Raw genomic sequence first — 21,885 nt, 5'->3', positions numbered from 1 at the left:
GTACAATAGTGAAGTCGGGGAAATAACGCCACCACGTGGAAGCCACGATGCCCAAAAGTAAAAAGTTAATTGCAATGGTAAAGATCATTGATGGAAAATTTTATAGCTTCGTATAGTTTAAGTATTCATATCATAATAGCAGAACCAGTAGGAGGGCTTTCGTGTGAAATTGTCTCCATCCCGCATTTTGAAAAGCTACCAGGTGCACATTATGTTATGCGTTTTGATAAAAAAAATAAAAATAAACTAGATATTAATTGGCATTTGGTCTCAAATCTATGCAAGAAATGGTTGAACTACACTGCCAAAACAAAACTGCCACGGAACTTCGTTTTTTTTTCTAAATACACGGACCTTTTCCGGTGGGACACACGCAGCGAGCTTCAGAAACTAGCGAACTCATTCAAGGGTTTGTGAAACTCTAGATGAATTATTTGAACATCTAATTTATCGCGTGTAATGCGTCGGTTGTTTTGTATCCATACGAATCCTACACAAAAACGTTTGGAGATTATTTGATCGAATGAAATCTACCCATTGTTTGTATTAGCTGCGAGGGATAGATAGTTAGCATGCTCGCTTAACACCACCGCTAACTATAGCTTAGCCGGGCGTCTTGGCGAATGTAAGTATGATTACTTTATTCAATATCCGTCTTTGTTCTCTCCTGCAATTGCAGATCTCCTGTACAAGATTGAGCCATGTTTCTGACGAGATCGGAATATGACAGGTTGGTGAAAACAACGCTGCAACACAAACTGCTTTGTCATTAATTGCATGTTTTTTGCTATTACTACAGTCGGTAACAAATGGGAAGGAACACAATCATGTTTATGTTTGCACTGACAGTCTTAATGTTAAGTGTATAATGTACTTTTAACTACTTAGGTGTCTCTGTGTTCCAATATTATTGTTGAACAATAAAGTCTCTTCACCGGTGTACTTTCACTTTCGTTGTGGACATCTTTTTTTTCGCCTCTTCACCGGTACTTTTTGCCGGTTTTCAACTATGATGATATTTTTGTGCAATGATTTACCGTTAGTATTAATTACCGTTCTTGATCAATTGTCTTTCAGGGGTGTCAATACATTCTCTCCGGAAGGAAGGTTATTCCAAGTTGAATATGCTATTGAGGCTATAAAAGTGAGTGTTTTCTTGAATTACCTCTTAAATATTTCACACAAAATCTTTTAAAGTTAATTTCATTTTCAAATGGTATCTGTTTTAATAGGTATTTATTTGTAAATATCCATCGCTTACACTTCCCATCGGTTTTTGCAGCTTGGCTCCACAGCCATTGGTATCCAGACTTCAGAGGGGGTGTGTCTGGCTGTGGAGAAGAGGATTACGTCGCCTTTGATGGAGCCTAACAGCATCGAGAAGATTGTGGAGATTGATAGTCACATCGGTGAGCCATAGTTGTCTTAGCAGAAGCAGCGGTATGGTTGTGTTGTGGATGTGAGGTGGCTGTTAGCAGCCTGTGCCTTTTGCAGCTTGTGTTAGCTGAGGTTGCGATGACATTATTTTCAACAAAATAAGTGAGCACGCTAAACCACCTTTCGAGTCCATCCTTGCTCCTTGTACTAAAATGGAGAGGATCAATTGTAAAGGTTATGATGTCTCCAGCTGATTGAATTAAGAGTGCATCAGTTAGAGAAGACAAAGGTATTCAATTTCACTTGTTTTTGCTGTATTTTGTCATACAAACACAACCATAAACTTGGTGAAACACGGATGCTTCTCAACTTGGGGTATTTATGGTATAATCGAACCACGTTGCGAGTAAAAGGAAAAAGTGCTTCGAAGCGCATTCAACATTGGACTGGCGAGGCATTCACTGACCGCTCAAAATGTGAGAAATCTGAAATGCTTAACAATTCAAAACAAATATACTGCCGGATATGAACGCAAGAAAATAATGAAGAGTTTGCAAAATATAAGATTTATTCTGTTTTGCTATAGTTTTTACATTATTGCCAAAGTGTTAGTACTTCTTATGCACGGTAACATAGAAAATACCAGTATTTGACCCCAAAATTAAGGGTACGTCATATATTTTGAGAAATTGCGGTGATTATTTCCAGTTACCATTCACACTTTGTAATAACTGGTACTGTTATGTGGTAAGAAAAAAGAAGCAGTCTTGTGTGGCACGTGCATATATCATATTAATCAATGTTATATTAATAATGATGACTGTTTTTCTGCCTTGTGTCTTGCCTCAAAGGTTGCGCGATGAGTGGCTTGATAGCTGATGCCAAGACTTTGATTGACAAAGCCCGAGTGGAAACACAGGTTTGGGAGTCTGCGGCTTACTTATCTTTATCAGCTGTCGCTTATCTGCATTTTCTGCTCCTCCACAGAACCACTGGTTCACGTATGATGAGACCATGACAGTAGAGAGCGTAACCCAGGCGGTGTCCAACCTGGCGCTGCAGTTCGGGGAGGAGGACGCCGACCCTGGAGCGATGGTCTGTCTTTTTGCTCTTCTTCTGTTGTAAAGATGAGTTTTGTTGTTGTGTCTTTGAACGTCTCTTCTGCTGTCTATAGAGTCGACCATTTGGAGTGGCACTTCTTTTTGGAGGGGTGGATGAAAAAGGACCTCAATTGTAGATATATTTTTTGTATTTTTGCACATTGACGATATCATAGTATTAAAAATGCCACTCTGACCCATTGCCTCCTTTTTTTTTTTTTTTAATTTGAGGTACCACATGGACCCGTCAGGAACCTTTGTGCAGTGTGATGCTCGGGCAATAGGCTCAGCATCTGAGGGTGCACAGAGCTCCCTGCAAGAAGTCTATCACAAGGTAGGGCTGCTAAATGGCTTCAACAATTCAATGGAGAATTTTAAGCTGGATCGCTCAAAAATGCCTTTTGTCTTTTAATTTTGTAGTCCATGACGCTTAAAGATGCCATCAAGTCATCACTCACCATTCTGAAGCAAGTGATGGAGGAAAAGCTTAACGCCACCAACATTGAGGTGTGTGTGCCTAAAAGGCTTATGGATGTTTGAATTTCACTGCTAATGTTTTACTAATGTTATAGCTGGCAACTGTGGAGCCAGGGAAGACCTTCCACATGTACTCCAAAGAAGAGCTGGAGGATGTAATCAAAGATATTTAGATAATTATCAGCGCAGGCACGAGGGAACGGGGAGTACACCTGGCCTCAGAGTTGAGCAACAAAACACAACTTTCCATCAGCGCATCCAGCTCGCTGCACTGGGATCTTTTTGGATTGCATCAAAGGTTTTGTCTGTGTGATGTGCTAATGGACTTCTTGCCTATCAGCATCTGCGTCGAACGGCAGGAAGAAATCGTTGGGGGGGAGGGGTATTTTTTTCTAACAAATCAGTTCTTCAAATAAACTGTTGTATTCCACAACTAAAGGAGTCTTTTTTTTTCTTTTTTTTTATAATTACCCTTCACCCACGCAACCGTTATGAACTCCAGAAAGGTCATTTCCTCTCAAATAAACATATCTATTTGTGAAGATTCGTTTTGGGTTTTACCCTTTATGTTATGCCAATGAATATTTTTTTTTTCCTCCAGTGGAAAGTTTTTGTCAGGACTCAAACTGAAGTTTCAGTTGAGCATCTGTGTTCATGACACATGACTAGTTTTGTGCCATTAACGATCTTAACATACAATAATCAACTGACTTTTTCTGTGAGGAAAGTAAACAATTATAGAGTCATTTAATATGAAAGGGATTATGAAAATTACATTAATACAATACACATGACCTTTATAAAGAAAGTAGAGGCCAGAGCCGGGTGGCTTTGATTTCAGGTTCCCCGGACTGTTGAGACGGACGCGCTAACCACTGTGCTACCAAGCCAACCGTTTTTCTATAATGTTAACACTTATTTAAAACAAGCATTAATAGTCTCTCGCTAATTCAAGATGGATCAATCCAGCAAAATTGTTTCATCAAATATATCCATTAGTGGTAATTGTGAAGGTTATTTTGGTTGCGGGATGATGCAATTTCATCATCGATGGTCAACAAAAAGTGTGTGTCTTCAAATAATTTTAGATGCATGTTTTACCTAAAACTGGAGATGTAACCATGATTTTGTTGCTTCAGTGAGACATTACACAATGCTGATTCATTGTGGAGACCAAATCCGTCTATAAAGCTGCAACTGCCGTTTATAATTTTTCATAACCTATTAAAATTACCTCAACCATTGTGAAAAAAAAAAAACATATTGGAAAAGAATCTAGAGAATTTTTTTAAAGATAATTTTTATCTGCTGCAAATACATTTGAACATAATAAAATGTTTTGATTTCAGTAATTTTGTTGATTACGTTTTGACAAATTTCAATATGTCATATTCATCTGTGGTTTACTTTTAATTAGTGTTCGTACACACAAAAATAACTAACAGATGTTAATTTTCTCATGTTTTTGTCTCTTTCTCACAACCCCGGAGAAAATAGCCGAGGTTTCTTCAGGTTTGTGGACTTTTGTTCCCTTGCAAGCACTTCAGTTTTAGTGCTTCCTGGAACCGTTAAATTCACAGAAAGAAAAAGGGAGAAACGTTCACAGAAAGAAATAAAAGGGGTAGGGAGGGCGGTGGGAAATGCTATGGACAAACCACTAAGTGGCGCTAAAATCCCGGGAACGATTTTATATTAACTAACCGAGGAAGAGACATGCCGTCCAATGAAAATTCAGGTTATTCTTGTCTTGTCCAATCACGCGCCGCCGTGGAGGTTACGTTAATGAAAGATACTTTCTGGGGGATGAGCTGCGGGTGGGGGGCACGAGGAGTCAGTGTTTGGGATTAACGCGGCACTGTGAGTGAGCGCAAACCAAACTGACCAGCCGATTTAAACATGTTTTCTGCGGCTTACTTTTTCACATGGACCTTGTTTGCGTGCGCGCTGGGGAGACATTTCCACGCGGGGCAAAAATCTTTCGTGGGCAGGCCGCCGAGGGCGCTGAAGGTTGATGAGCAAAAGTTGGAGATGTCGGAACGCGGCGGTGCAGGACTGAATGAACACTCGTGCCCGACTTTTCCTGGAGTCGAGTCAGCGCTGTTAAACAACACCCACACTGTAAGTCCTGTTTTTTTTTTGTTTTTTTTTGTTTTTAAACATCCATAATTATCCGTCTTAAAGTGCATGAACTAGTGCTTAGACCGTTAGTTGCGTTTGTCGAAGAGATGAAATGTCCATCATTGACAAATCGTTTTTGTTCACCGCTGCGTTAAATACACTGACGACATTAGACACACCTGCAATTTGACGAGCTCAAGCCACCAAAGTTATTTTACTCATCAAATAATGCTGATCAAAGGCCCCCTTAAAATTTTCCTTGAAGATTACCAGACAGAAAATGAAACATATCCAACATTGCATATAAATGTCATTGAACATGTTTACTGCTTTAATAATAACACCACGATGAAATGCAACACTTATGTAATGCATCCTCTTCGGCTGACACTGACAGTAGTGCTACTGAAACTGGAAAGAGTGTGTCGCCATGGAATAACGGCACACAGCAAGCCACAATATTAAACAGTGGAACCCTGTCAGACACCCCCAAAGAGCAAAAGTTTGGAGTTTAACCTCAATTATTCATTCATTCATTCATTCATTCATTCATTCATTCATTCATTCATTCATTCATTCATTCATTCATTCATCATGTTAAAATAGAATGAATTTACCTGTACATCAAGCATCTGTCATCAGCTTCATACCTACTGATCTACTGATCACACAAAAGTAGGATGTGGACTTTTCAACCAAAAGAACCTTTTCAACCTACTGATCAGTAGTCCAGTAGTCCACATCCTACTTTTGTGTTACTTTAGTTTCAACATGTCTGTTTTGTTGTTCTTCTTAAGCTTTTGAAGCGTTTCGTTTCCGCTTCTATACCGCCTGGCTAATTGTTACCTGATTGTGTATTATTTGACTGATTCCCCCCCCCCCCCCCCCCCCCAAAAAAAAAAAAAAAAATGCAGAGTTATTGAATAATAGAGTAGATAGATGAAGATTCATAATTTGATATAAAAAAAAGATGTGTCCCAGGGACACATCATCCAAATTCAGAGTTTTTATTGGTTTAGACATCCAAATGTGTCACAGTCTGCATCATGATGCTTAGGTCCAAAGGGGTTAAGACAAAAACCTCCTCCTTATCATCCATGCAAAATGGCTTTCATAATTAGGTTTAAATGTCTTATTTGTTCTTCTGAATATATATTTTGTTTTTCTCCAAGCAACAACGTATTTTTGTATGCTATTTTAGCCTGTGTGGGTGTGAATTCGGTGTCCCTAATAAGGTGTCCAGTGAGCTTATGTAGGTCATCGGTCCAGATCACATTCATTAGCAGCCAAATAAGGACGGTGCATGGAGTTGTGACAACACAAACGATCTAGTGGTCGGGTAATTGGAGGCTCTTGGAAGAAGGGCCGAGACAAAAAGACAAACATGGTGGGATTGGTTGTGCTTCCAAAACCAACTCAACAGTCCGAGTCTTCAATCACGCATGCCTTCATTATTACTTCCAGTGAGCCAAACGCATCGTCTGTGTTGCAAAGCCAAGCTTTGATGTCCAGAGGAATGTTAGGTCCAACTTGGCTGGTTTGTCTTCCTGTTTGTTCATATGTCTTGTGTGTGTTCTATTACCAACGTGGCCCCCCGGGTCACATATTGACCGGGAAAAGGATCGGTTAAGCTTGCGTGCGAGATCTCCCACGTCCACTCATTGTTTGCGTTGAATGCTTGTCTGAGTTGTACACACACGCTAGTCTGAGTGTTTTCATATCTTGATTATCATGCTATTATCAATTGCAAATGGCAACAATCAAAGTGAATTGTTAATTTGTCACGCAACGCAAGGCCCCCGCAAAAAACTAAGTTCTATCCTCTTGAGAGCCAGCCTTTCTATCCATGTCCACCGTAGTGGACGTTTGTCTTTGGCCTATATCTTTTGACTCAATCAAGCTACTCTTATAAGTCCTAGTGTGCTCAGTCGAGGACACTCTGGCCTTTCCATTGACGTCTCGTGTTTGGGTGGGATGCAGTTAGCTTTGCTGTCTCGCTGAGGCAAAATGGACTTAACATTGGACATAAATGAATAGGCTGGGTCTCAGTAGGATATAATTAAAATGACACGTTTATTTTTCGCTAATAGAGTAAGTAGAGTAAGTGTAATATCAATTCTATGGACACTTGGACCCATCTGCAAATCCCTACCCATTAAAGCATTTTCCATTAAGATTACATGAAATGATTGGCAATTTTCTATGACTGTTTTCTGTTTCAATGCTTATAGCTAAAAAAATTGCAACTTAATGGGCATCTGTCAGACATGAATGTATGCCTTTGGTTTACGATCGTAAAACGTGCTGGTACCAATGTCGACCACTGTCGCAAGTACCGATACCTTGAAATTAAGCCCGATATGGGATCGACACCGATAGCTGGAATTGGTCCTCATCCATGCCAAAAAACAATCATGTTAGTGCTTCTGTTGCATTGTAATTTGGGAAACAAAAATGGTTAACATAAATATGAATTCAAATTTTTGTCATTTTCTGTGGGATTCTATTGTACACAAACAGATTAGTGTTTAATTGAAATCACAAAAATATGATTGGAGCTAATTTGATTTGAACTGACCCTATTCACAAGACTCGACTCCTAAATTGCTGTTTCCCGAGGGCCAAAATCAGGGATAACTGGGTTTGAGGAATTATTCCCCCATTTTTGATTGTGTTATGTTTTTTTTTATTTGTTGTGGGGCTCTTTTATTTTTGTTTTTGTGCACTATGTTAGCACACAATTCTACTTATGATTCTCACAGTGTGATTGACTTGAAGTGACTTGAAGTGAATATCTCCCGCAATGATGCCATCTGGAAGGGAGTCTCATAGTCTTGTAAAGTCACCATTAAGACCGTAAATATCACTTTCTGGAAAAAAGAAAAGCTTCTGGATGGATCTGAATCGTCAAAATAAATATGTAAGAAAATAAGTCACTATGTTGGCAACGTCGTCAAAGGGAGTTTTAGGAGTTAATTTTAGTAGGAACAATACAATAATCACAATTTCAAACCGTACTATAAGCCATTTCAAATGTTATTGGCTGAATGTTGAACAATTTCCTCCCGAGAGGGTTTGCTTTGTGTGAGTCTCATGAAAAAAGGCTTTGGCTGTCTTACCAGCAGGCTTTTTTTTTTCTTTTTCTTTTTGTTGTTGCCCCTCGTCTCCTCTCTGAGCCTGTCGTCTATCCCCTCTGGCTGAAAAATGTTGAGGGAAATAAAAACAGTGGCGAAGTGAAGCTGGGTTGCAGCCAGCTGTTTGAGCAGCAACAATAAGTAGAATTCAGAAGGAGAGAGAATTAGGAAAGTCCTTTAATTTGATTACTATTTTGTATGTACAATTAATACCTTTAGGACTGACTCTCGAATTTTTTTTTTAAATCAAGTATCCTAATGTGTCGTTGAATAATCAGATATAATTATGCTATAAATTGAAAATGGACACTATTAAATTTCACTGCTGAAAATTTCCAAATAAGACTAGCAAAATGTTATTTTGTTAGCGCTGAAAAGATTTGATTTGATTTCATAGTGCAATTTAATGGTCATCATGTTGTGATGGTATGTTTGTGTGGGTCAGTTTGGTGATTTTATTTTTTATTATCTTATTTGACTTCTTTTAATAGTTGGTCTTAATTGTAAACACAAACAACTGAAATTTTGGTGGGTCAGTTAAATGAATCGACCGATTATCGGCTGGGCCGAATATCGGGGCCGTCATTTGGAAATTTTGACATATATCTGTATCAGCCTTTTTTTTAACCCGACCGGCCGATATAAAGAAATCGATGTATATGTGTTGCCTTTAAGGCTGATTCATTGGGATGTGTTTTTCTTTAAAAAAATGCTAAATGGAAAAATTTCAAAGCTAACACCTTCGGACGTTTTGCCTGTTTACACTATCGGGCAAAAGCATCTGCTGTGCCCAGTAAAAGGTTAATGTGATATTATGCCAAAAATGTTTTTAACTTGAACTTTTAGACCCTCGATGGAAGTTGGGTATGGTGTTCGAATATATACTTCAAAAGTGAATTATTTATATCTTACGATTGTTTCATCAACTGAGGATGTACATAACCACACCACTTTTTTGCTTTTTTTTTTTTTTTCATGGAAAATTTACTCTTGAAGTTGACGCAGGACTTTTGTGTGCTGTGACACAAGTGAGCCCGTCCGCATTTCGTACGATGTGGCCCGACTTGAGAGTGTCGGCGTGTTAGATCAGAGGCCAGCGTTTGACCTCCTCTTCTGATGTTTTATGTGCGTAAACATTGGCGGAGTGCAAAGGTCAGTGCTCAGAGGGAAGAGGGAACAAGTAGCTCATTGTGTCAGCGTCCGACCTCTGAAGGACGACTTCATTGGGCACCCTCCCGCTGCCAAGTCGTCAGTGTGTTATGTGTGTGGGTATGGGCGTTTTAGTGCATGTACAGCACTGCCAGTGAAATGGTAGTGTTCAAGTTCATTTGCAAGCTCATCTCAAAAGGAGCTCCCTTGTTTGGCTTTTGGTGAAATGTAGTTGGTCAAGTCACAGTTAGTCCACAGAGACTCCCAACTGAGCCGACGTGTAAAAGTGCTTGCCGCTTCAACGTAAAACAGGTGTGAGAGCATATGCCAGGAGCGTTGGAAAAGAATTAAAGGCAAGAAACAACATGGACGTTGTTGTTCTGCAAGTGGTTTACATTGAGGCCCGCTCGGAAGATTTTTTTTTTCCAACGTGGACTTTAGGAGGACATATTGCTGCTGGTGGGAGACAGATGTGCGCCCGACTCAAACTGCAGTACCAAAATGGTTACAGTTATTCATTTTTTAAGAGAGGATACTATAGTAAGACTGATGCTTGTTGTTAGTCACTGAACATTTGCAACCACAATTTTTAAGCTTGGCAATGAGATGATTAGCAGTTCTGTGACTGGTAATGGTTTATTTTTCATTGGACTGTCCTTTCACTTAATTGCTGAGGTTTTGTAATGCCTTTCTTTCAGTTTGAACGTCAATTTATGAGGTGTGTCAAAAGTTCCACAACTGGTGTCACAAAAGATACGTTTCCTGAACAACAAACGAGAATGTTCATCTTCGACGTAATCCTCTGAGGTCTAAGATCTTCCCAGCCCCGAGGGGGGGAGGGGGATTGCCGTATTTAATGTAAGTCAGAGTGGAAATTTGGCTTGGTTTTAACTGGCTAACCTATTAGCCAGTCGAATTCAAAAGGAGAGTTTGCTGGCTTTTAATTGGCTACATAGCTAACCCGTTAGCCAGCAAACTTAGAGTAGACTGCTGGTTAACTTGTTAGCTAGTCAAACTTGAATGGATAGTTGGTTGGTTGTTAACTGTATAACCTGTTAGCTAGCCGAATTAGTGTGTATATTTGGCTTGCTAACTTGTTAACCAGTCGAATCAGACTTGGTAGTTAACAAATGGTTACTTGGCTAACCTGTTAGCCTGTCCAATTCGAGAGGAGAGTCAGTTGGCTTTAAAGTGACGAAACATTTTGTCATTTGAATTTGGGTGGATAGTTGCCTGTTTATCATGGGCTAACCTGTGAGCAAGTCGGATTAGAGTGGAGAATTGAGTGGCTTGTTAACTGGTCGACCTTTCAGCCAGTCAAATGCTTCAGCATTATTAACATGCTGATCTTTGTGCTTTAAAGATGGACCTTTGCCACATTGCTTGAATCCCTAAACGCTTCACTTGCAACTCTGGATGAGTAAACTGGGATGTTGTTTGCTGCCAAGATGGTCATTAGCCTGCATGTTATGCAACAAAGGTGCTTTGAATTCAGAGAACTATAAATCCTCTTTGACTGAATGTCTAAATTGTAAACATTATATTCACTCCTGGGAACATAATAGTAATTGGTGCTGCCTGCCGCGCAGCGTGTGAGTGCGCCTGTGTTCCTGCTGTGCTCGGGACAAACTGATTGTCTTCTTGTCTGGCTGCAGCTTTGTCATTTAGTCGAATGTAGGTCGCACGCACGCACATACACTTGCACATACATAAACACGCGCTCACAAAAACATAAAGCCCAAAATTACTTCGCACAGCCAGGCCTGCGTCCTATAGGTTGTAATGGAAAATGTGCACACATGTTCTTACACATACATAAACTGACAACTTTACAGTCATTTCTTAACTTTGTTTTCTTTCTTCCTGCAGTTCAACTTCAAAGTGAGGACCATGGGCTCCTTGTCACTTGCCTGGGTGGGAGATGAATCGGGGGTAAGCCTTAGAGCCAAGACAGTAATTGGGTACTTATATACTTGTCTAGTAAATTGTGCGGTTTTGTTTCTACTGGGGGAAAAAAAAAAAACATAAGAAATCATTTAACATTGAATTAATGTTCCATGGTCGCACTGTTGTCACCATAAAACATTTAATAACTTTATGCTCAATGTTTAACCCTTATGCAGTATTGGTTCATTACCTAAATTTTAAACAAATTAACTCAAGTATATTTACTCTAACTTCGAACCAAACTTCGAGAAGTCACCACAACAAGACTTTGTAGTACGTTTACATAGTTTACCTGATTAAGTTGCTTGACAACTCACTGGAACAATAAAAAAAAAATATGCGTGCTTTGCTAAGCCAAGTTCAAACACAGTATTAATTCTACATCTTTGGTTTACTATCTCAAAACTATTGCAATAGTCTTCGAAACATTGTTTCGTTTTGAATGTTGAATCCAAGAATTTACTCAAGTAAGTAGAAAGCTTCATCGAAAATACTTGTTGAAAAATGCCTACAATAATATTAAATGCCTATAATATATCACAAATTGTTCTTCCCCTGCCAGGTCATTCTGGTGTTGACCACATTCCAGGTGCCTTTGTTCATGATGCGATTTGGCCAGTCCAACCTCTACAGGAGGTGAGCGCCACACTAAATATGGACACTCCGGGGCTACACTTTTCACTTCTCCACAACTGAATTAATTTCAATGCCACTTTGTGTCGGTGTCAGTAAAGACTATGGGAAGACCTTTAGTGATGTGACCCATCTGATCAACCACACCTTCATCCAGACAGAGTTTGGCATCGCTGTCAGCCCAGATCACTCTGGCAAGGTGCTTATCCTAAAAAAAAGTTGTTTTTTTGTATTTTTTTTTAAAGGAGCCCAAAATCTCAGGCCATGCATACATTTTTTCTTTTTTTTTCTTTTTTTCCCCAGGTGATCCTGACAGCTGACGTTTCTGAAATTGGGGGATTTCGACTTTTTCGCTCCCAGAACTTTGGCCAGACCTTTGAATCATCAGACCTACCCTTTGAACCCTTCATTCAGATGCTCTACAACCCCGGAGACTGCAACATACTCGTGACACTCAGCATCGGGGTAAGCAGCAATTACATCCCTTACATAAAAAATACAAAAAGAAACAAAAAACGGAACAGTCATAAGATGACACTTTATTACATTATCATCCTTTTCTACTCCGGTCAGTTGGATTTGTGGCTGTCTGAGGATTTTGGCGCCACCTGGCGGAAGATTCATGACAATGTTTGTCTCGTTAGATGGTAAGAATTTTTCAAATTGTCATTTCCTCATATACTGTATTTAGTATTAAGTTCACCTAAACAAGCTCATCACTACGGAGGACCAAGACTAAAGAATAAGTATGGAAATAAATGCAAAAATAATATAGAAGTACAATTAATTATAAATCAATAATGCCTGTTCCAAGTGTGTCTTGGGCGTTTATGGATCCAGTGTTAGCTGAAGAGCAGGTTTTATTTATTCATTTATCTGTGGATTCATTTATACATGTATTTTTTTTTCATCCCCACATTTATTTTTCAATGTATTTTTTTTTTTTTATATTTTCTTGTGTTTATATATTTATTTATGGACATCTGTATATGTTTTTCATTTGTTCACTTGTGTTTGCTTGGATTTCTTTTAATTTTCATCTTTATTCAGTTTTTACTTTGCCAGTTTTCATCCTCCATAAATCACAGGACAAAGCTGTATAAACAATTATTCAGAGTTAAATTAATCAAGATACATAATCAGACGCATCAAAACACTGAAAGAATGAGCATATCTAAATTTATACCTGTGTGATATTAATAAAATCAAAGTATTTTTATTGCGTTTTACTAACTTTGCAATTCAGATTGTTTTGATTGGAGCGCACTAAATTGAACAAATGTATCTAATATACTGTCTGACGAGTCCACAGATGAATCAGACTTTTCACTTTTACTGTACTTTCTAATATACTCTTGTCAGTTTTATTATGAATGAATAAAGCCACATAAAAATGCAATCCTCAAATTACCCACATGGTGACATAGAGTTGTTTAGGTCGGTTTCCTTGAGACATTCTTGCATCTTTGTGTTGATGTTTTTCTTGTTTTGTGTCGTTATTTCAGCTGCATACAATTTGCACCGCTTACCCAACTATGATTGCATTTGTGCACCCAAGTGAACATTGGGTTGTGGTGTCAACCTGCGGTTATACTCACTGCATTGCGGGAGCATTGCGATAGCACTGCCTGACCACAGCTGTCATTTTGGCCCCCGCATAGTGTGCCAAGGGAGGCAACAGAGGCTTCACTTGAACTGAGTTATGAGTCAGCAACAATTTTGGCAATTTCTAGATATTATCCAGCTCACCCTCCAAGAAAATGTTGGTTGCCTCTTCCCCTGCTAATACTTGAACTACTTTTGGATAAAAGCCTGGAATCGTTATTTGCCTTCAAAAAACCACAAATATCATGTCTCTCATTTAAACATGGACAACTGCCAAGTGCTGCAAAATGTTGACAAACCAAAGTTAGTGGGGGTTCACTCATCCACTGTTCCTTTTTCTCTTGCGCAGGGGTGCAAAGAATAGCATTTATTTCACGACAAATTACAACGGATCGTGCCGTAAGTGATGCAATTACACACACACGTACACACCTTCAGCAAAGCTTCACAAGCGCTCCTTGTTATCTGCCAGATGATAAAGGAATGTTGGCGTTAAGGAAAACTGTAGACTACGGAAAAAGCTTCCAGACCATCGCGACGAGAGTTTACTCGTTCGTCTTGGGTGGACGCTTTGTTTTTGCCTCCATCATGACCGGAAAGGTGAGCAACAGTGTCTGCCTCTTTGTCACCGGTGTTCTTGTCTTACCCGACAATGCAAAGTGTGGACAAATATGCTTGATGATACCTTATTTATTTTTCAAACAGGACACAGAGCGCATGATCCACGTTTCGGTGGATGGAGGACAAGTATGGAACATGGCTCAGCTTCCAGCAGTCAACCACGAGCAATTTTACTCAATCCTGGCAGCCAACGAAAACATGATATTCATGCATGTGGATGACCCAGAAGGTTCATGTTTCTGATTGATCATTCGAATCATATATGAAAAGCAAAACTAACATCAGGTTGCTACAACAGCGCAATAATGGGAATGATTCAACAGACTATTGTTTCCAAAAGCGCTATTTGTGTGTCATGTTGTCCAGACTCGGGGATCGGAACAATCTATGTATCAGATGACAGAGGAACCGTGTTCTCCAAGTCTCTGGAGCGCCATCTCTATACCACCACAGGAAGTGACACTGACTTCACCACTATTACGTCACTCAGGGGCGTTTACATGACCAGCGTGCTCTCAGAGGGTAAGCCAAAGCAGTGAAAACACTTTATTATGTTGTGGGAAGGAGTGTTTGGGAACAGTCGTTTGCAGGCTCCATGAAACACAAGGACAAACATATAAAGTTTATGATGTCTTTGTAGCGCCTCCAAAACGGAAATTGTTTTCCTAAAGAACATTGATGATCGGGTTTTTGATTCAACTTGATTTTTGTGTGAATGCTGTGAGAGCTTGTTATTCTACACTTTCAGATTTTATTTTGTGCCTTGCACTTTTTGACGTGCTATTCCGTCCACATTTTTCGACCAATTCTCACATTTCCAACTACAGTGTATTCCAAATATTTGCGCCAGGAATGCTATTTACCATTCATATCTGTGGCAAAGGTAACATTACACAATTACCGTACATAATTTGAGATACAAAGCTTTCTGTTCATTAAAACAACATATTCTAAATCAGGAGTCTCAAAATCATTTTCATTGTGGGCTACTTGTCAGTTATAATTTCTGTTGGAGGGCCATTATGACTGAAGTCAAATTTTTAGTATGATTGTCACATATTGTTTTGAAATCAGAGGCCAGTAAAAACTGTTCAAAAGGGGGATTGGTAACAATAAATTCTTGTTTCCTCAAAGTTTTTTAAAGTAGAAGAAGACTTTTAAACATAGCATTCTAGTCAAAAATCATAATTAGTATAACGTGGGCCATATAAAATTGTGTGCCGGCCCGGATCTGACCCCTGGGCCTTGAGTTTAACATCTGAGTTTTTACGTTCTTCACTCCTACATTATTTGACTAATTCTAAATATTTGAACTTAAATGTTTTGTTTTTTTCGTCAGCCCTGTGGCCTCCACATGCAATTTTTCCAGAAATTATATTTGCTAGTTAATATATTTAGCTGTGTAAAAGAGGAACCCTTTTCCTTTTGAAAAATGTTTGGTCAAACTGTGGGCTGTCAAGTGAAAGCCAAAGAAATGGGTGAGAGATATTACAATCATCCATTTTGGTCAGACCATAATTTGCTTAAAAGCCACAGCAATTATTAGTATGACACACAGATGTCTACAGACCTCTGCCAATGCGAAAAAAAGCATGTCATACTAATTTGACCAGAAAAAAAAAACATATATCAGGTTATGTAGGTGGTGGTAATGCTATCCATAAAGACGTTGCCAACATTTACACATAGTAACTCTTACTACTTACAACTGTTGGGTCACAGCCACATTTAGCTTCAATTCAAATTGGCTCTAAACAGAAAGAAAATTATTTGATCATGGCAAAATGTCCCCTGCCATAGCCCTCAAACAATGGAAATTATAGGCGTCTTTGTGTAATTTTGCTTGTAATTCACAAGCTCAAAGTTAATGCTGCATTTTAGACTCTTGGGCGTTTTTGAGAGTTTTTTTTTTTTTATTTGGTGTAGTTAATAGGTTCAAGCATGCTTGGGAACTTGTGTCTGTGCAGACAGAACAGTGGAGACTGTGATCACCTTCGATCAGGGAGCGCGATGGCAGACTCTGCTTCGACCGCAAAACAGCCATTGCGACACCGAGACCTCCACTAACAGGCCAAACAGAGTGAGACAGTTACTAATTGATCCCACATAGCCCTTAAAAAAAAACACATACACACTTACGCTTGATTCCACTTACGCTTGTGTGTTTACAGTGTCGACTCAACATTCACGCCACTTACAGCACGGCCATGAAAATGAACGTCCCCATGTTGCCTCTCTCACAGCCCAGTGCAGTGGGCCTGATTCTTGCTCATGGTATCAAATACACAAAGAAGTATGGAAATATTTTTTTTTCTTCTGGGTTTTCCATCGCATGATCCTGTATTCAGGTAGCGTGGGGGATTCCGAGTCGGCGATAATGCCCGACGTCTACGTATCTGACGACGGTGGCTACTCGTGGTATTTGTCCCTGACCGGTCCTCATCATTATGCTATACTGGACTCAGGGGCTCTTCTCGTGGCGGTGGAGCACACCAACTTCCCTGTCAATCAAATCAAGTGCGGACAGATGTGGTGCGGCAGCTTTTGTCATCTACAGCACTCACCACTATTGGTCTGTCTCCATTCAATACAGGTTTTCCACTGATGAAGGACGATGCTGGCGCACGTACAATTTTACCAACGACCGCTTCCACTTCAGCGGAATGGACAGCGAGCCGGGCTCCCGCTCCTTGAACGTCAGCCTGTGGGGCTACAGAAATGACTTCACCAAATGGGTCGTGATCACCATTGACTTCAGGAATCTCCTCACCCGAGATTGTGAGTGATTTCCCTGATTCCCCAAATATAGGACACACTTTTTTTGTCCCAAAAATGAAGACCAAAAGTATGGGTGCGTCCTATAAACCGTAACTTAAAGATTAGACATTTTTTAGACAATATCCGAGGAAGATTGCGTCCGTCAGCCACATAAGCCGTGTTATGATGTACAGATGAGCATTTCTATATCAGATGTATTTTTGCTTATGGTAATTATGGTAATGGGACGAGCTCGATTAGAGGTAGTCAGTTGGCTGGAAGCAGCAAGGACTAACAACCTCAGCTAGCTGCAACTACTGCAGTATTTTCAGTAAAAGAAGCGAGCAGACTGAACCAGGGTCCGAGTTCCTTCCTGTTCACACACAAGAATATTACAGTAGCTTTCAAGAAGAAAGTGATTCTAGTAGTGAAGCAGGTTAGAGACAGTGAGGCCGCCACAAGGTTTGGGAGAATGAGCTAACTGCCACATGGTGACCTAGCATGGAGCCTGTAGCAGATCAAATAGGATAATGAGGAGGTATGGTTAACATTTATTTGAACAAAACTCTGTGAAAATCCCCCCAATGCACGTTTGTGCACTCAAATGCTCGTCCTGCTGCGCGAGACTCCAGGCTGCCTCTCTCACTCACTCGCCCAGCTGCAACAGCGAACACTGTGGCCACAGCAAATATATAATTTACAAATATACATATGATTTATTCTGTTTTGCTAAAGTTTTTATATTATCGCTAAACTGTTGGTGCGTTCTATGCACGATAACATACTGTAGAAATGACCAGAATTTGACCCTCAATTAAGGTTGCGTCACATACACATGTGCGTCCCATATTTGAGGAAATACAGTATGTGAGAAAAGTGCACACAAGAAGGTACCGTTTGTTAAGTTCACACGAGACTTTACTATTTGCATTTGTACATGCAGGCAATGATGAGGACTACGTGCCGTGGTTGGCTCACTCTTCTGACCCCGATAGCTCCAATGACGGCTGTGTGTTAGGCTACAAGGAGACCTTCCTACGCTTGAGAAAAGACTCCGCTTGCTGGAATGGGAGGCACTTCAATGGCAGGCAGCGTCTTTCTCCTTGTGCTTGTACACTGGACGATTATCAATGGTATTGCATATTGCCGCCTGTGGACAAAGTTGTTTTAACCAAAGTTTGCCCGTTGTCACTCAAAAATAGCCGATTCCAGAGTATAGCCCTATCCTTTTATCCCCCTTTGTTGATACTGGTGGAGTTATTCTTTCTCTTTTATCTTACATGTCAGTGACTTTGGATTCTTCCGACCAAAGAACAGCTCAGAGTGTGTGGAGCAAGAGGAGATGAAGGGGCATCCTCTTGAGTTCTGCCTCAATGGAACCACTGAAGAGCTGCAGACCAGCGGGTGTGTATCTTTTGCTGCTTTTTTTTTTTTCAAACAATAAAACAAAAATGAAGTAGCACAATTAAACTGCTTCTCTTGTTTCAAAACATTAGTTTTCTCTACTATAGTGACAACACCAGACCGTCACAGAAAGTATCTATTCTTAGTTATGTTCAGTATTACTTTTAATGTTGTATTTTTGTCCTTCATTTCAGATACCGGAAGATTCCAGGGAATTTGTGTGCTGGTGGTTTCCAGCCTGTCAGAAAGGAGACTGACCTGAGGAGGAGGTGCACCAGTGATGCTCTTCATCCATTTTCTCTGGTGGGTGACACTCATGTTAGTTATTTTGACACACTGTAAATCAAAATACGGCATGATAATGCATTCAAATAATGTGTAATATTGATTATATATTTTAAAGTAGGCTGCAGCTACAGAGTATTCTTGGTATTTGGATATCCTATGTAAAATTCTAATCCTACATAGGGTATTTGGACAATAATTAAACAGATTTTATTGCTCAGTGAAAAACAATTATCAACATAAAAAAAACACATTTCTGCTTAGTTATGATTAACCAACTTTTTAAATGTTTTGATGATCAACATTTTTTTTAATTTTATTTAAACTGTGCTTAGTAGCATACTAGGTTTCTCTCTAGAAACATTATATTTAGACAAAACTCCCTATCCACTTTGGTTCATAAGACGGTTTTGCCGGCTTAAACAGCACATTTAATTCAGTGTGGTTTGTTCAAATGTGATCAGTCGGAATGGCAACTGTGTCAGATTGTCATCATCAATGTGCTGACTTCATTTTTTTAACTGAGGTATGCAAATTACTCAAGATCTTGTTTCAAGCCTCCTGTATTTTATGTTTTGATTAAACTTGCATATAAGTATCAACATTCACTTAAAACGGCATCTCCTGAAATAATAGTCTTCTATTTTCTTGAGTGAGTTTCTTGTAAGCGTTAGTCTTTAAAAGTACAGTATTCACATTTCATTCCTTCCTTTCTGTCAGACTGAAAGCAGCTCATCAAATGCTGCGATCATAGCCGTGGTTGTCATAGCCATGCTGCTTATGAGTGCTATCGTGAGCGTCTGGGCGGTCAAGAAATATGTCTGTGGTGGACGGTCAGTTTGCTACATATCTGCTACCGGCCATTCAATATTACAATGTTTCCCTGCATCATTAATATGTGGCGATGTCTTTGTCAGGTTCCTTGTGCACCGCTATTCTGTCATGAGGGAACACGCTGAAGCTAACAAAATAGAAGGGGTTGATGATGTTGACGCACAGTACATGGAAACAGGGACACGTGTAGCGCAGTACAATGAGGATTCAGATCAGGTATCTCAGACAATGTGGAAGGTCTCTTTTTTTGGGGGTTCCTATTTTTAAAAACTGTTTTCAGGAGTTTGTTTGGTTTTCCCTCACAGGACCTCTTGGAATAAATTGGACATTTTGATGGCCTGCAATCTTCACTGATGCCTGCTTTTCCCACACGCTGATTAACAACTGCTTCTCAATCTTTGCTATCCCCTGGTGGCTGGAGGACGCAATAGCAGTGGGCTGAGCTAAAACTTGGTTGAAGTTCCAACAAAAGAGGGGCGTGGGGTGAAAACTCAGCACAGAACAAAAGAAAGGCTTTGAAGTTCCATTAGAGCGTTTCTCGTTTCTGTGAGGACGTCAAAGTGTCAAATTGTGCCCTTAGAGGCAGCATTTGGCAATGCGCTGCAGACAAATTTGAGATGTTTTAGCTTTCAATGTTATGGAACAATCAAGTAATAGAATACAGCTACTGACAAAACCCCTGAGTATAATTAGTTTACGTTTGCCATCTACAAAAGTAAATTTCTATTCTTTACATTAATACTTTTCCATTAATACTTGTCACTAGAAGTTTCATTTTGTAGTTTCACCTCAATTGAGCTGCGGTGTATTTGAATATATATTATTCCATGTTCACAGCCAAGCTGTTTCAAACTTTTTTTTCTTTTTTTTTTTAAATAATTACTTTTTCAAAGCAAGCACTTTTGATTTGAAAACATTTTTGAGCAGGAGCATTTAAATGTCCTATCCCTACGAGTCATAAATTTTCACTTGGCGGTGGACAGTTTTTTTTTTTTTTTTTTTTTTTTTTTTTAAAGATATTGAAGTAATCATATTGGGGGACACACTTTAGATGTCAAACTCCTTAGTGCACACTGTTTGTATTATATGATGCTAAAACTACTACAGATCATTTTTCTGCCTTACAGCAAAACACCCTGAATGTAGAAAAACAAGAGTAATAACATTTGTCCTTTTCCTAACAAATATTTGGTTTAGGTTACTCCTATTCTCTAAATTTTTTCAGTGTTTTTGTGAAACAAGCAATAATTTTAATGTTAATTAAATACATCGATTACATATCCTTGTGTGCCAGTAAAGCATGAAGTTTGGAATAAATCTTCAAATGCTCTACAATCATTCTTCAGGGGTCGGTAATGTGAAGCATCACAATGTTACATATATTTTTCGCTCCCCATTTGTGCAGTGAAAACAAAAGACTTGAATTATTGCCAAAGCACTTTTATTGTTGCGTTTTCTAATTCTAGAGAGAAATCCACCATAGCTCAGCAACTAACAAAAATGAAGGAAATACTAACACAAAACCTTTACTTGAACATTCTTTTTTAAATAAAATACACCAATTTATTGTTATGAAGTATATATATTTTTTTTATATTTCCCATATAAATCAACATGTATCATGTTAGGGTGGATGCAGGTACAGAAAAAGCTAATCCCAACTGTTTTTTTTTTTTAAACTTTACAGACACCTTTTCATATAGTATTTTTTTATAATATGTGCATCTTTGAATAACGAGCTGAAACCTAATGAATGGGCAAATGCTTGTCTCCTCGAGCAGAGGGGATTATTATCTCAGCAGATAAGCTATATGCTGTAGAGCTGGCCCAGTAGACAGGAATATTCTCAAGGATTTTGTCAGGTATGACAAATACTTGACATCGCTATATACTCACCTATTTACTGGAGTTCAGAATTAATATTTTTGCACTGTATCTACACATCTGTGAAAAATGCATTTTTGCCACATACGTATATGGTACCATGCTCCTCCTCTGTTTGGAGACTAATGTCGACATGTTTTATTAACATTTGTGGTGATAAGACCGGGAAGGGGGAGTATTTTTCAAGTATCTCATAGTACAGCCAAATTCAAATTTGTATGTTTTTTAAGTGAAATTGTTGAAATAAATGTATTTCTCAAACATCCATTTGTGCTCTGATTTTGTCGGGTCTGTTATGAATCCTGCGTGAAGCAGGTGGCATAAAAGGGAATGTTTTATTCAATTAAAGTTGTATTGCACACTTTCTCGGTGGCTATATTAGCTTACTGCGGTAATACCGCTTTCCAATAACTACACAGTTTGTTTGTTTTTGACCAGTTGTCACTGGATTGTTGGATTGTAAAAGTTTTAACATTGAAAAAGCATTTATGCTTGTGGCAAAAAGGCACAAATGCGCCCGTGCCGTTGCAAAGTGTTGGGAACCAACTAAATTGCGACTC

General features: G+C 39.2%; 2 protein-coding genes across 4 annotated transcripts; both read left to right on the top strand.

The window, feature by feature from the left end:
* Window positions 1-325: 325 nt before the first annotated feature.
* On the top strand, window positions 326-3,392 carry psma5 (proteasome 20S subunit alpha 5). The gene is made up of 10 exons (XM_088423409.1): window positions 326-409; window positions 680-730; window positions 1,078-1,144; window positions 1,283-1,409; window positions 2,229-2,296; window positions 2,365-2,472; window positions 2,552-2,610; window positions 2,709-2,811; window positions 2,898-2,984; window positions 3,050-3,392. The coding sequence occupies exons 2-10, from the start codon at window positions 702-704 to the stop codon at window positions 3,125-3,127; spliced, it is 726 nt and encodes a 241-aa protein (XP_088279535.1). The 5' UTR covers window positions 326-409; window positions 680-701; the 3' UTR covers window positions 3,128-3,392.
* Window positions 3,393-4,784: 1,392 nt separating this feature from the next.
* On the top strand, window positions 4,785-21,577 carry LOC148419033 (sortilin-like). 3 transcript variants are annotated; one of them, XM_088424574.1, is made up of 20 exons: window positions 4,785-5,072; window positions 11,225-11,287; window positions 11,865-11,938; window positions 12,032-12,134; window positions 12,239-12,400; window positions 12,509-12,582; window positions 13,890-13,939; window positions 14,013-14,140; window positions 14,246-14,390; window positions 14,528-14,683; window positions 16,129-16,241; window positions 16,333-16,435; window positions 16,510-16,678; window positions 16,755-16,939; window positions 17,862-18,051; window positions 18,206-18,322; window positions 18,517-18,625; window positions 19,328-19,440; window positions 19,525-19,657; window positions 19,747-21,577. In XM_088424574.1, exons 1-20 carry the CDS (start codon window positions 4,851-4,853, stop codon window positions 19,759-19,761), a joined length of 2,424 nt encoding a protein of 807 aa, XP_088280700.1. In that variant the 5' UTR covers window positions 4,785-4,850; the 3' UTR covers window positions 19,762-21,577. The 3 variants fall into 3 exon arrangements, with proteins under 3 accessions (XP_088280700.1, XP_088280702.1, XP_088280701.1); XM_088424576.1 differs by lacking the exon at window positions 4,785-5,072 and adding an exon at window positions 10,814-10,835; XM_088424575.1 differs by lacking the exon at window positions 4,785-5,072 and adding an exon at window positions 10,898-11,029.
* Window positions 21,578-21,885: the final 308 nt, after the last annotated feature.

The sequence above is a fragment of the Hippichthys cyanospilos genome, chromosome 9, assembly GCF_059441005.1.
Source record: "Hippichthys cyanospilos isolate Australia breed blue-spotted pipefish chromosome 9, RoL_Hcya_1.0, whole genome shotgun sequence".
Lineage (NCBI taxonomy): Eukaryota > Metazoa > Chordata > Actinopteri > Syngnathiformes > Syngnathidae > Hippichthys > Hippichthys cyanospilos.
Note: the sequence above shows the minus strand (reverse complement) of the source record. Positions and strands in the feature narration are given on the sequence as shown.